The sequence below is a fragment of the Nuphar pumila genome, chromosome 3, assembly GCF_984573655.1.
Source record: "Nuphar pumila chromosome 3, dmNupPumi1.hap1.1, whole genome shotgun sequence".
NCBI lineage: Eukaryota > Viridiplantae > Streptophyta > Magnoliopsida > Nymphaeales > Nymphaeaceae > Nuphar > Nuphar pumila.
The window spans coordinates 38,835,646-38,849,602 of NC_143251.1; the positions used below are offsets into that span (position 1 = coordinate 38,835,646).

At 35.7% G+C, this 13,957-nt stretch overlaps 1 protein-coding gene across 1 annotated transcript; it reads right to left on the bottom strand.

The window, feature by feature from the left end:
* Nucleotides 1-983: 983 nt before the first annotated feature.
* On the bottom strand, nucleotides 984-12,903 carry LOC149842642 (hydroxymethylglutaryl-CoA synthase-like). The gene is made up of 12 exons (XM_089999339.1): nucleotides 12,455-12,903; nucleotides 12,121-12,227; nucleotides 11,181-11,313; nucleotides 10,797-10,940; nucleotides 9,145-9,303; nucleotides 7,161-7,234; nucleotides 6,949-7,024; nucleotides 6,784-6,839; nucleotides 4,353-4,440; nucleotides 4,074-4,214; nucleotides 3,835-3,984; nucleotides 984-1,433 (listed from the first exon to the last, which is right to left on the bottom strand). The coding sequence occupies exons 1-12, from the start codon at nucleotides 12,524-12,526 to the stop codon at nucleotides 1,212-1,214; spliced, it is 1,422 nt and encodes a 473-aa protein (XP_089855465.1). The 5' UTR covers nucleotides 12,527-12,903; the 3' UTR covers nucleotides 984-1,211.
* Nucleotides 12,904-13,957: the final 1,054 nt, after the last annotated feature.

The following is a 13,957-nucleotide window of genomic DNA, read 5'->3' on the forward strand; positions in this document are numbered from 1 at the left end:
GATGTGATATACATGGTTTGTTTAGTGGAAATAGACTTTTTGATGGCCTGTTTAGTATGAATAGACTTTTTGATGGCCTGTTTAGTAGGAATAGGCTTTCGAGTCATCCGATTATGCATTTATGACATGAATTGGCTTTTATAAAGCTTCAAAAATCGCCGACTCAAATTTTTATAAATTTAAACTCATAAAATCATATTTTTCCATCGAAAAAACATAACCCAACAAGTGATTCCTGGTAAAGGAACCATGCTGAATATATCTGTGGGGTCAGATTTGTCAAACATAATTTGAAACATAAAAATCTGCCTACACTGAATGGACGGAATATATATATATATTCAAAAAATGAGTGTAGCTGAGATGCGGATGCTTAGATGGATGTGTGAAAATACAATAAAAGATAAGATTCGGAACGAAGAGATACGTAAGAAGGTAGGTGTTGCACCCATTGAAAATAAGATGCGAGAGAATCGTTTACGGTGGTTTGGACATATTCGGCGAAGGCCTAATGATGCTCCAGTTAGAAGGTTGGAGAAATGGGAAAATATATTAGTTAAAAGAGGTCGGGGTAGGCCTAGGAAGACTTGGATGGAGATGATAGGAAAGGATATGAATGCTTTGAACCTCACCGAGGACATGGCGTTGGATAGAAATGATTGGAGGAAAAGGATTCATGTGAAAGACCCAAAATGAATTTCTTTTTTGGTTCATATCGCTGACCCCAATTGTTTTGGGATGAAGGCGTAGTTGTTGTTGTTTGTTGTATATATATATATATATATATATATATATATATATATATATATATATATATATATATATATATATATATATATATAATACCAACTCATCGTTGTACTTGACAAACAGTAACACAAGTCTAAATGCCTGCCTTTTCTTAAGGCCACCTGGTAGGTAACCTCTCAAGAAAGGAAAACGGCCTCCAGCATAGAGTTGTTTATAATATAAGGTTCATGTCATCCAACCCCAAGATGTTTTGCAATAGAACAGAACCACAAATATACATTTGCAGCTTAAGCTGATCAAACTACAAGAATGGCTTCTGTTAAAATAAATCAGTTAGCATACTTGAAGTAGTTCACACATTCATGTTCAAACAGATGACCATCTTGAGCTACAGACCCTCTCTACAACTTTTAAGTGCAAACAACTAACTTCTCACAGATAACTGCATGGATCATGGAGGATCAATGGCCATTCAGCATTCCATTTTCATAGCCGGCCTTTGTTCCATCTGCATCCTCACTTCCCAACTTCTTGGCATAAAACCTCCTGTACATGGAATCAACCTCTACTAGATAGAATGTTCCATCAGACAGCAAGCTCCTGTCACTGGTGGTCACAAATCCCTTAGCTCCATAGCGATGTTCCATCACAATCATATTTTCAACAAATTTTTCAGGTGAAAACTGCAAAATAAAACACAGTTTAGACTTATGAAATGAAAATATCACTATACCAATGATATATAGCAATATCAGATTTTAACCAACATTGATAATAAAAGAAAACAGAAGTTCCATCGTAACCACATGAACATAAGAAGAATGCTTGAAAATCATGTAACATTAATTAGAGGTTAATTAAGTGGTCTTTGAAGGTCTGCAGTGAATAGTTTCTAATATATCCAAAATCCATGTAATAGCTTTAGATGCCACAAACATGGGAAAGGTGCAAAATTGAAGTGACAAAATGCCAATGTAAAATAAATAAAAATGCACTACAAAAGGTAAAATGTTTCTGAGCTAATCTTGTGGCTGTTGTAGGTTATGTTAATGCCTTCCAATCTGGTAATGGCAATCCAGTTGGTACTACTAAAAATATAATATAAGCAAAGTGTTTCCGAGTTAATATTCTGCCTTTTGTAGTCTATGTCAATCTCTTCATGCACTCCAGTGTATAAGATAGCAATGCTACTACCACACTACTACTCACTCAGACATTGATAATTCCCCCAATAAACAGACTGCAAGAATGGTTACTCAATAAAAACATTAATCAACCATAAAATTCACACAGTTATGTCCAACATGCACAAAACCACAGAGAAATCTCCAGTCAGCCTAACTAAATGTTAAATCAATTGTTGGTATTATTCGTCCAGTTTCATTTCTAGTGAGAAATTTAGTTCTTATAAAATGACAAGAAATGAGGGAAAAGAGACTGTCCGTACAGAGATGGGCTAAGTGAACAATCATCAACCCAATTTTTTTAGGAACAGAATGCAACAGTCTTATTCAACTTGCATAAGTAATGCCCAGTTCAGCCTCCAGCCCAAGATGTTATGAACCTAATTAGGCATAAAAATGAAAATAGGGATGTGAACAGGTCAGTCTGTAGAAAATAAATGTAATAACAAGATCCAAACAAAGTGGATGTAGCATTATCAGATCCAGATTCAAAACTGGAGTCAGGCTGAATGACCAATGGCCATTGATATATCCAAATCCAATTATTCCACTACTGGTTCTAAATTTATATGTAAAACAGCTCGATTGAATTTCCCTATTTCTAAATCTTTTGACTTTCAATGTAAAACCCAGATTTTGCAAAAAAAACATCTAACGACAAGACCCCACCAAAGTGGTGTACAACTATCAGATCCAGTTATACATACAAGCTCATCATGTACACATACGCACGTCTGTATTACAGTTCTGATTCAAGTCCAGATTCTTTGCTGCCAACATAACTTTTATATTCATCTCCTAATATCTAAAATCAACTTTCATTGCTCCTGCTACTACAGGTGTCACTTTTACTTTACTACCACAAACCACCACCCTGTTTGTGGTTGTGACATGTGTACCTTTCTGATATTTATGCATGAATGTGCATGCGCTAAGTTGCAGATATGATGATGAGTTACTTTGAGTGATCCATTGGACAGAGATATATTCAGATTCAATTACACCTCTACCCCTTAAGATCTAGATCTATATGTGAAACAGCTCTATTTGATTTACCCAAGTAAAAAGATGGTTGTGAAATGGTGGTTCGTTTTCCAAGTCCAGAACACCGAATATGCTCACTTTCTCTAGATGCACCAATTCTGCGGGCAACACCTATATGAAGATTTTGCATTTATATTATATACTAGGAAATTGAAAACAGCAATATTTTCCTACAGAAGATTTTTGAGCTTTCCACCATCTCTGCTTTTCCACCTTTTCTTGTCAAAAGGAGAAATATTTGTGTAACAAACAAGATTTATAGGAACAAGATGCTATTAAGAGTAAACAAGTATAAACAACTATTGTAAACATTTTCCCATAGTATTTGTCCAGTCTTTGATTGTGTAGAGACCCATATCTAAAATATGAGCTTCTCAAAGAGGGAAGCTAAACAAAATACTTGCATAGAGCCCCTGTCCACTGAATAATTTATATCCATGACAAATATGATGTTTCAGCAGAAATATGCCATATAAAAGATTTCATTGCATTTGTGTAAAGCAATATGAAAACCCAATCGATAGGTCTGCTTCTTGGTCAATCTAAGGTCCTATTACCCAAAGTAGAAAGCATTTCCAAACAAAACTACTCAGATATCTTAGATCATGTCTTTATGAAGATTGCTCCTTGAAAACAAGGTTGATGCGATAATGGATCGGTCTTACTCTTACCTGTACTCAGTAATACGAGTGACTTGCTATTCGCTTGGGTTCTCAATCATACTTAAAAAGGTTATGTAGGAGAGATGTCCAAGAGGGTTCAAGGCATAGCATCGGAAATGCTATGTAGGCTTTTGTAAAGAAACAAAAATATGTAATACAAGCTTTCTTGCAGATACAAGAAATGACGGACATACCACATGTCTAGACTCCAGTTTTTCAGAGATATTAAGCACCCTGGCAATATTTGATAAACTGAAGGGGTTTTCACCACCATTCAATCTCAAGGAGAACATGGTTGAAGCCAAACCACTGCCATAGGAGAACATTAACACTCTTTGACCTTCCTGTAGATATTGCAATAAGTTATTACTATAACAAGTACAAGTTAGATAAATCCACAATGCAAACCAGAAATTTTAAATAAAAGCTTTACCAATGATTTATGTTTGTTATGAAGAATGGACACAAAAGCTGCATAAAGTGAGGCAGTGTACATGTTGCCAACTTGCTTTGGTAACAAAGTTGATGGTTGGACTTTCACATCATATAGTTGTTTGGCCACTTGTTGAGATACCTAAAAAACTCATTTAGAAAATATAAGCTAATAGAAATGGCAATAAACTAAAATTGCAAGTACAGTCGACAGTACAGCAAAATTGCGGTCTTAAATTGACCCAAGGCACAATCTTAAATCAGTGGAAACTGGCAAGACCTTTTCAAGATCACGGTTTTGATAACTTTCATCAAGAGTCAGGGTTGAAAATTGTGCCAACTTTGCTTTAGCATCCTCCTCAACAGACCTATGAACAAAATACACAATCATGAATGAAACAAAATTTTCATATTACATCCCAGAGCACATCTATCCGAAAATGAAAATGAAAAAGAAAAAGCAAAGAAATATCTATAAACATACTAATACTCTGTCAAAGATGTCATTCTCAGGAATTTCTCAGTAATGGCACACACTGAGAGATTTCAAAACACATATTCTACCAGAAAATTCCCTGGAAGTTTTAAAGAGAAATGGAAATAATAAAGTAGAAAAATAAGTTTTCTTCCACCCTTATAAGTTTTGGACCAATATCAGGATGACTTCATGATATCACCATGATAAGAAGGATAATACCATGATGATTCAAATTCAGTGGTATTCTGAAAATATTTGATTTTCAAGATCTTACTGTTTTGGAGAATCTTGGATATTAAAAAAATTACAATATGCTAAACTATAAAAAACAGCAACATTGACTTCGAAGAAGCAAACTGCAATAAATTACATGTACTGTGACTGGGTTAAATTATAATGCAACACCACTCACATGGCAATGCCACCCACAAAAACTAAACATACAAGGTAACATTGACCACTGTTGTAAGTATCGTACGATACGTTACCATACATATGATTGCTTTGGGCCTAATCGATACGATACACACCTGTATTGAGATACATGTGTGTATCGTACTTGTATCGGGTGTGTTCTATGTAGTCAAAGGCGCCGACTAGGCGCCTAGTCGGGCTAGTCGAAGGAAAAAGTAAGAATTGGCCGGATTCCTAGTTTTCTCCCTTCAGGGGTACCGATTTTCCCGCCTAGGCGCCTAGTCAGTCCTTGCCTAGGCGGGAAAATCCCTGCAACTTGTCATGTGCATTTTTTGTTTTTTTAATTAATTTGTTATGTGTGTTTGTTTATGCAGATGTGACATTGAATTGTTATGTGTGTTTGATTATGTATATAGATGTGTCTTAATTTTTAGTCAGGTTTTGTAATATAACAGGTTTACTATGCAGCACTGCTTCACAATAGTGGTATTTTGTACTTTGTGCATTGGTTGATTAATTTTATGTTGGATACATCTTTGTTGTTAGTCTTAATAATATTTGGGCAGGTTTTGTAATATAACATATTTACTATGCTTGACGATAGCAATATCTTATGCTTCGTGCATTTGTTGTTGATTAATTTTATGTTGGATACATGTTTGTTGTTAGGTTTAGCACTTTATTTTAAGAATTTAGATTATTTTTAAATTATTTGGCATTTGTTGATAGTTGTTTACTTTGCTTATTCAATTGCTTTTAAATTTTTAATATTTGGGCAGGTTTTGTAATGTTCAACATGTTTTTTTTGTCTATTGCTTATTGTTGATTGATTTTATGTTGCATACATGTTTGTTACTAATTTTAGCAGTTCATTTGCATATTTTATATATTTTTTTATTTTTTTAATTAAGGTACCGACTAATCCGCCTAGTCTCTAACTAGGTTTTTTAGGGGTCCACCGACTAGCACTTTTAACTACATAGGGTGTATCGTACGATACACACTGATACAGGGTGTATCTTTTCATGCACAATTAGTGTATTTTATGTTGCACTCAATTCATTTTTTTTTAATATATAAGACTCCTTAAGGTGAGTTTGTGTTCACTCCTAAAGAACTTAGAGTGATTTAGGGCTTGATTTCTTGCTAGAAGAAGAAGAAGTCTTCATTTTTGCTTGAACTTAAAAAAAATTGATTATGCAAGATTTTTAAGTATTGATAAACACTTGGGGATTTTGTTTTTTTATGTAAACATGCACTATTATGGATCTTATGACTTATCTTAGTGTTGCTTATTATTTCACAATTTACATTTTTCTTATTGAGATATGCATGTCATTCATAGCAGCTCATGGAGACATAAATGCTTCATATGTGATTTTCTGCAATTCATCATTGTTTCATGTGACATGATTTTTTTAGAATTTTTGCTATTTTTTCTGATTTTCTTGATTTTTTTGTATTTTTTATTAAAAATTTACTATACATTAAATAAGATACGATATGGTGTTACTTTGGGCCTGACCGATACAGGGAACGATACGATACTTACAACCTTGGTATTGACTGCCCCCGTTCATTATGACTTATGGTCAGCCACTTCAAAGTCTTTCCAAGAAGCAGCATGCCAGTGAAACCCCATGTGCTACAAAGTAATAATTCTAGAAGAATACACTAACCATTGATGTTTAGCCCAGTATCCATTCTTACTGAAGCGGCTAGAAATTCTCATACTGTAGTAAACCTAGTGACATCCTTCAGACCACAGGTAAGCAAGCTGGATTCGTAATAAAAAAATTTAGATATATATGATGCAAACCTGGCATTACGCAAAAAGTCATTGAATAGAAGTCGGGCAAAGCTTTTCTGCACAAGCTGCAATATTTCAAACAGAATAACATAGAATTCATCATATCTTCTACAAATAGATAAATATATGCAGGTAACACACCAAGAAATGTCACATAAGATAATGATACAATACCTTATTATAGGGAGAATGGAAGGATACATAATCTGCATCAAGGACAGAAAACTGCTTCCCCTCTAACTTCTCATACCTGACATAGAATCAAGCAAGAAATCATTTATTAAACAAGAGATCCCTTGTCAACTAAAAGATTCCACAAAAGACAATTAAGAAAAAAGAGGGGACAAACTAAGCAATAGAAGAACCAACATGTATTCACTTCTTACTTGTTACAAAATCGTTTGTAACAGGAGTCTAGTGCCATAAGGTAGCAAATTTGTGAAAGCTTCCCATCCACAACCTATACAACAAGCATTTAGATTTAGCATGTGTGAACACTGTTAAATGGTAGCAATATTCAAATGACAAAGTTCAAATAATGCAAGGAGAGCTTTAAACAAAACAATAAATGATACAATGGGAACATTATCATGAAGTTAAGATATGCAAAAGGAAATGCACTGTTCCCAAAACAAAGATATGGGTACAAATGTTAGAATCCTTCAGAATCAGTATTCAAGAGACTGCAGAGGGAGAGGAGAGTGAGGCTGCAACTATCCACGATTTTCCATAAAATGAAAAATCGTGGTCTCCTTAACGTTTATAATGTAAACCTAATACATGGCTATACAATACAGATAACCCTAATAAGTTACAGATATTTACAAGTTTATCCAATATTAGTTGGACATGTTACACAAAGGTAGTTTGGATCCGGACCCGGATCCAAACCACTTAAGTACAAACACAAGTGCACTCTGTCTAATAACAAATTCATTTGTAAAATCCACATGCAATCTAAACTTCCATACAAAATGGAGTGTGGTAAAAAATTGAATTAAATCAATTCACAAGTATCGGCATGAGTTATGCTACACCAATCAATGCATTTTTCATAAAATCCCTGGCTTTCAATATCCATGAATCCCTGGCTTTCAATATCCATGAATGCATTGTTCAAGCTAGCTAAAACTCAAGGCACCTAGTTTTTACTAGTTCAAAACATCTTTAAAATCAAAGGATTCAAATTGCCAATTTTCAATAAGAAATGCCTGCAAATGTATAGGGAACCCTTCTATAAGAAGTCAAAGTGTTCACTTAATACTTCAAAGGATTATCATTTATATTGAAAGTCTAGATCAATAATGAAAAAATCAATGAAAGCTTCAAAATCAACCACCATGGCCCGCATGCAACAATTGAAATTTGTCTTATTAAAATTATAGATGTTGAATATCATTATTTTACACTTTCATTTCAACAATCACTATCTTAGCAATCTAACACTGGATATCTCAACCATTGGAAAAGTCCACCAACATGATCAATCCATTGATCAAGCAAACCAGACATATGAATACAAGTCTACTTCATCTAAAGACTTAACATCATGACACACATTTATTGGAATTAACACATATCATAAATTTTTAACTTTTGCCTATCCAAAAAAATAAATAAAATTTTTAACTTTTCAAAACTGTGTTTACTCACCCTAGATGAATCAGTCAAATTTCTTTGATCAAAGATCAAATTTGCCCAAAAACTGGCACACAATTAACTAAAGTTATCAAAGAAAAGAAATTTTATGAGATGTATTTGAAAATACAAATACAACTGAGAAAATTTCCCTGAATGGGGCAAAATCAACAATTTGATGTCTTTTATTGGAGTCTTGAACATTAATATGAGCTCAACAAAGGTTAATTCATTTGGATGCAGGAAAAAATAAGAATTTCAATACTTTGCACGTGCAATGAGCATCCATAAATCAATAAGCAAAACATGATACCAGGGAATTCAAAATTTCAGCTGTTAGATCCAAAAGGATCCCATTGCTAGTGAACAGAACATGCATGAAATTATTAATTAACAGCTTGTGGATGCAGCTAAATATAAATCTCAGTGTTTGTGTATTCATGCAACTTATTATTCTGTTTGTCAAAGGTATCACTGTTTCTTGGAAGGTATTTAAAAGAATCCATATCACAAAAAGAAGATATTTTCGAAGTGAAAATCCAGTCCTCACATAGCTATTCTAAGCAAAGAGTAGCTGAAGAATAACACACAGTATGTGAATTCCTAAACAAGTTACTACAGATAACAGGATACACGTGATTAGATCATGCCAGATTATAACAATTATGACTTGAATATCATCATAATCAACACAATTTAAATATGTAGTAGATGAAAGTCAGAGAAGCATACTGGGTATTCACTTGCGAGATTGGGCTTGTAAAAGTCATAAACATGAGCCATATGAGTTCCCCTGTATTTACTCTCAAAGGCTATAGGAGCATTGGGCCCAATTAACATTGCAATGGCAGCAGCCCCTCCAGTAGGTCTGGCAGGTCCTTCTGCGTAAACCTACCAAACAAAGATGCAGTTTAGCACATTATATGATATAAAACAAAAATTACAGAAACACCAGCATTCATCCGCCCTCCACATAAGCCTAACAATTGGCAAGCTGTAGGCAATCGAATGATGAATTACCATTTTGTGTAGACAAATTTAACATGCTTGCATATTCCAAAGTTGTCACTCAAGTCACAACATTATAACTGCATGTACAATTACATTAGTGTACACACTTGATGGCTGTGTATTATGTAACTATTTGCAAGAGGAATGAAGACCTGCATTACTTGGGTGCTCCTACCAGCCACGATCTGTCAGTGTTGGCAACACCAATACTTACAAAACACTCTTTTAGTGCATGTGGTGTTCAAATCTTCTTTGTAAATTGTAGGTTGTTTTTTCAGATTTAAACATGTCTTTTACAGTTAATTTTGTTTAAAATTACAGGCATCTTCTGGACTTTGTGTTTGTACATGTTCATGGTTTTACTTGAATCAACAAAGAAATAATTGCGGAAAATAGTAGGTATTATTTTATTATTTCAGTCCAACACATTGCACTACTGATTTAACACTTTCTCTGTTTGCAGCTCAATATATCGACATGCTTTAACCTCTTACATATGCCCCCCCCCCCCCCCCACACCACCACCACCACACACACACACACACACACACACACACACACAGATGCCCATGTATCTAGTTGTTCCATCCCACACTCCATACCTATGTCTAACGCTGACAGCAACATACATGTCTAGGTAAAATAGATAAAGGCTGTTCACCAGCGACCATCAAAGCCACATTTGCCTGTATGCAAGTGAAATTATCATAGTTCATAGCTTTAGATTTTTTATTTCATCTTAACAGAGGGCAGGTATCACTTCTTTCATGCTGACAATTATAGTTCCAACTTGAAAAGCTAGGGGCAACATAACTTGAGAGACAAGAAAATGGAGGCTAAAATTAAGTACAAAATATGAAACAAGTTCCAAATGCAAGTTAATCAGCACAGACTCTATTTAGAGAATACTATCCATGAGGCCTTTCATTTGCTGCTACCTGCTAAAAGTTATAACAGAAAGTAGCTAGCATAAATTTCTGTGATGTCCTTATGTTTTACTCTTTTAATGCAATTATCATTGTTTAATATTGACAATAATGTAAATTTCTATTCTTATGGCCTTAAGTTAAACTTCTTACCTAGTGTCCATCTAGACAAATTTCTTACTTGCATGTGTAAATGGGTTAATATTTTACCATTTGCTTCAACAATTTCTTTTGACAAAAGACAAATAATAATAATAATAATAATAATAATAATAATATATCACAAAAGCAAAGGTAAAGGTGAAGTCCCCTTCTACAGATAGAAAGCATTCAAGTTGAACAATCAGAGTGTGCACCCAGCAAGCAAAACCAAAACCTCAATTTGGCTAACATTTCATCAGCAAACAATATCACCCGACTGCTCCACACAATAGCCAAGTTTCATACCGCACTATCTGTGCAAACGACAAGACCATAGCGTCCATCCCATGAGCTACTCTCCACCCAGTTCACACAATTGAATAAAGCTGCAGTTCCTCCATAACATGCATTCGTAGAGTCAACTCCTTCAACATCACTATTACCGCATTCCTATTCATGTCACATAGGCAATAAGCACTTAGCCTCCAAAGATGAAAATCTTTCTGTGTGCATGTGTCTGTGCGTGTGCATGCTTAAAAGATGAAATTGATGGGTGTACAAATAAATATTGTTAGCAAAGCATGAGGTACAATATGGCCCTTAGAAAGGTAACATACTGTTGCACACATCCAACTTGAGAGAACAAATAAAGAAAAGATAGAAACACTGCCAAAGGGATCAAAATACAACCTCAAATATGCGCATAAGCCAGGTTTTGATGGACTTGCTCTTGTCTATCACGGTTTCACTGCCTACCTCTAGACGGCCAATTTGTCTAGGATCAACCGCATACTTATCAAGAAGGGATGTGACAACTGTCAAGCTGAAAACGATTTTGTCAGAGCTTGAAATCAAAGTGCAACAAGTTGAATAAAGAAAACAGTAGCTGAAAACACAGTAAGCCATGAAAATAAAAATGGTGGAAGACCAAGTTGGTAAAAGCACAATAAATATCGGTTTGTAACAGCATACTTTTATTATAAAACACTAAGGGCAGGAATTCCCTGAAAACACAGTAAGACATGAAAATGAAAATGAAAATGAAAATGTTGAAAGACCAAGTTGATAAAAGCATAGTAAATATCAGTTTCTTGCAGCTTATTTTGATTATAAGGCACTAATAGCAGGAATTTCCTGAAAACACAGTAAGACATGAAAATGAAAATGGTGAAAGACCAAGTTGGTAAAAGTACAATAAATATCAATTTCTTGCTGCTTATTTTGATTATAAAGCACTAATAGCAGGAATTTCCTGAAAACACAGTAAGACATGAAAATGAAAATGGTGAGAGACCAAGTTGGTAAAATCACAATAAATATCAGTTTCTTGCAGCTCATTTCGACTATAAAACACTAGTAGCAGGAATTTCCTTCCCGAAGGAATCTCTATTCTAGGCCGCGATTCCAGATTCCTGAAGTATTCTTTTTTTTTCATTTCACAGTGTATAGCTGCGGGCTAGGGCCCAGATCTAGCTCTAGATATGGTCCCAGAACTGGAACAAAGTCGGAAATCCTGGCATAGATTTGTATCAAAACAGGTCTGATATCAGTTGTGGCACCGAATACATGAAAAAGTAGAGTGAAAAAGAAGAAACAGAGGAGGGAAGGACGAAGTGGGGAGGCTCGAAACCTCATGGAGATCACGTCCTCTAGATCCGTACAGAATGCCATGCAGTCCTGGCCCAGCCCGATCGTGTACTTCCCTTTGCTCGCGCCATCGTACGCCTCCAAAGCTTCCTACAGACCAATCTCACAGATCATCAAAAGCGCAAACAAACCGCTCCAGAGTAAAAGGAAGGGGAGAAACTCGACCACTAAATACAAAAGAATACAGTACGAGAAGCATTTTCACTAGAAACAAACATCACATCACAAACGAAAAACCCAGAAAAAATAACACCAACAAAAAAACATTCACCAAAATCACCCCAAAAACAAAAAATGCAATGAGAGAGGGTCCCTGCCTGTTGGACGCATGAAGGAGGGAAGTATATGTCCATGGCGAGGATCCCCACATTCTGCCTTTGAGAATCCATGACGCTCGATCCAAACCAAACAAGACGCAACAAGAGGAAGAAAGAAAGAAAGGAGGAGTATCAGAATTCCCCAGAAAAGTCGCCTCCCACTCTTCCTCCTCCCCTTCGCTTATGAACGAGAGAGAAAAGACAGGTATTGACAGCAAAGAGAAGACTCTGTCACCCCCCCACCAGCTCCCCCACATGCAAAAAGAGAGAGAGAGAGAGAGAGAACGAACACTTGGATGCTCCCAAAAGAGGCGGAGTGACAGCGTGCGTGCCCCGCGTGGGGTGCACGCGCGCCCGCAACTTGGGAAGAGCCACCAACCCCCCCCCCCCCCCCCCCCCCCTCTCTCTCTCTCTGATGGAAAATGCCGGTAATCTATCCGTTTTACGGTAGGGACGGAACGGCGTTGTGCATCTTTATTTCTCCTCTCCAGCGTTTGTTTTGACTGCGAGAAACACATGGTGGGACCCACATAATAAATGCAAAAAATACAGTTTTCCTGTCAAAATTGGTTCATATTTATGCAAACTTTTCCTTCGAAATGACCGTTTGCATGTCACGACAAGAGAAATTTTTTTTTTTTTTTTTTGCGGAAACGCAAAGTATTTTTGCACCGTGGTTACGCAAACACTGCCATCTCTTTCTTGTCATATTCGCAAAAAGCTTTTTCATTAGGAGGGGTGTCCGATTCTGTTTCAGCTTCTTTCCCTCCACACAAACACACCTTAATAATAAAAAAGCGCTGCCCCTCAACTTGTCATGGTAGTAGTGCCGGCAGTGTAGGCTATGACACTCGCCCAACTTTGTCAGTTTCAAATATTAAAAATGTGTAACCATCGGGGACAGCTTGTTTGGGCAGTTAGTGTTTGGCACATTGTATTGGGACGTTAGACCTTTCAAATATTATGGCATATAATTGTTGGGAATGTCCTCAAAATGTGCTGACCTTTAACTAATCACTTACAAAATATGATCTCCGTTGACAAGGTGAGACCTTCCCATATCATTATCGGACGTACTACCTTTATGCAAATAATGACATACGAAGTTCATACCAAATTTGTGAAAGAACAAAAATATTCTAAAAATTGAGAATCAAAGATTTTGATTTGGGAGGATTTAAGTAAATTGGCACTACAAGGATGATGGCCTGACTTTTCTCACCCTTATTGATATGGGTCTATAAAGGTAAAAAAAAGCCACATACTTTTAGCCTTTATTGATTAATAACAACCACATACTTTTAGCCTTTATTGATTAATAACAACGATATTTATATGTCATTGTTAATGTATGACCCAACACTGATGAAGATTTTTTTCATAACTAGGAACACCTATAGCGGCAACCTACCATTTAACAATGACATTTTTATATCGCCTTCATAGCCCGTAAGAGAAACAATAACTTGTTGGCATAGTTAGGATATGGTGATGACATTTATG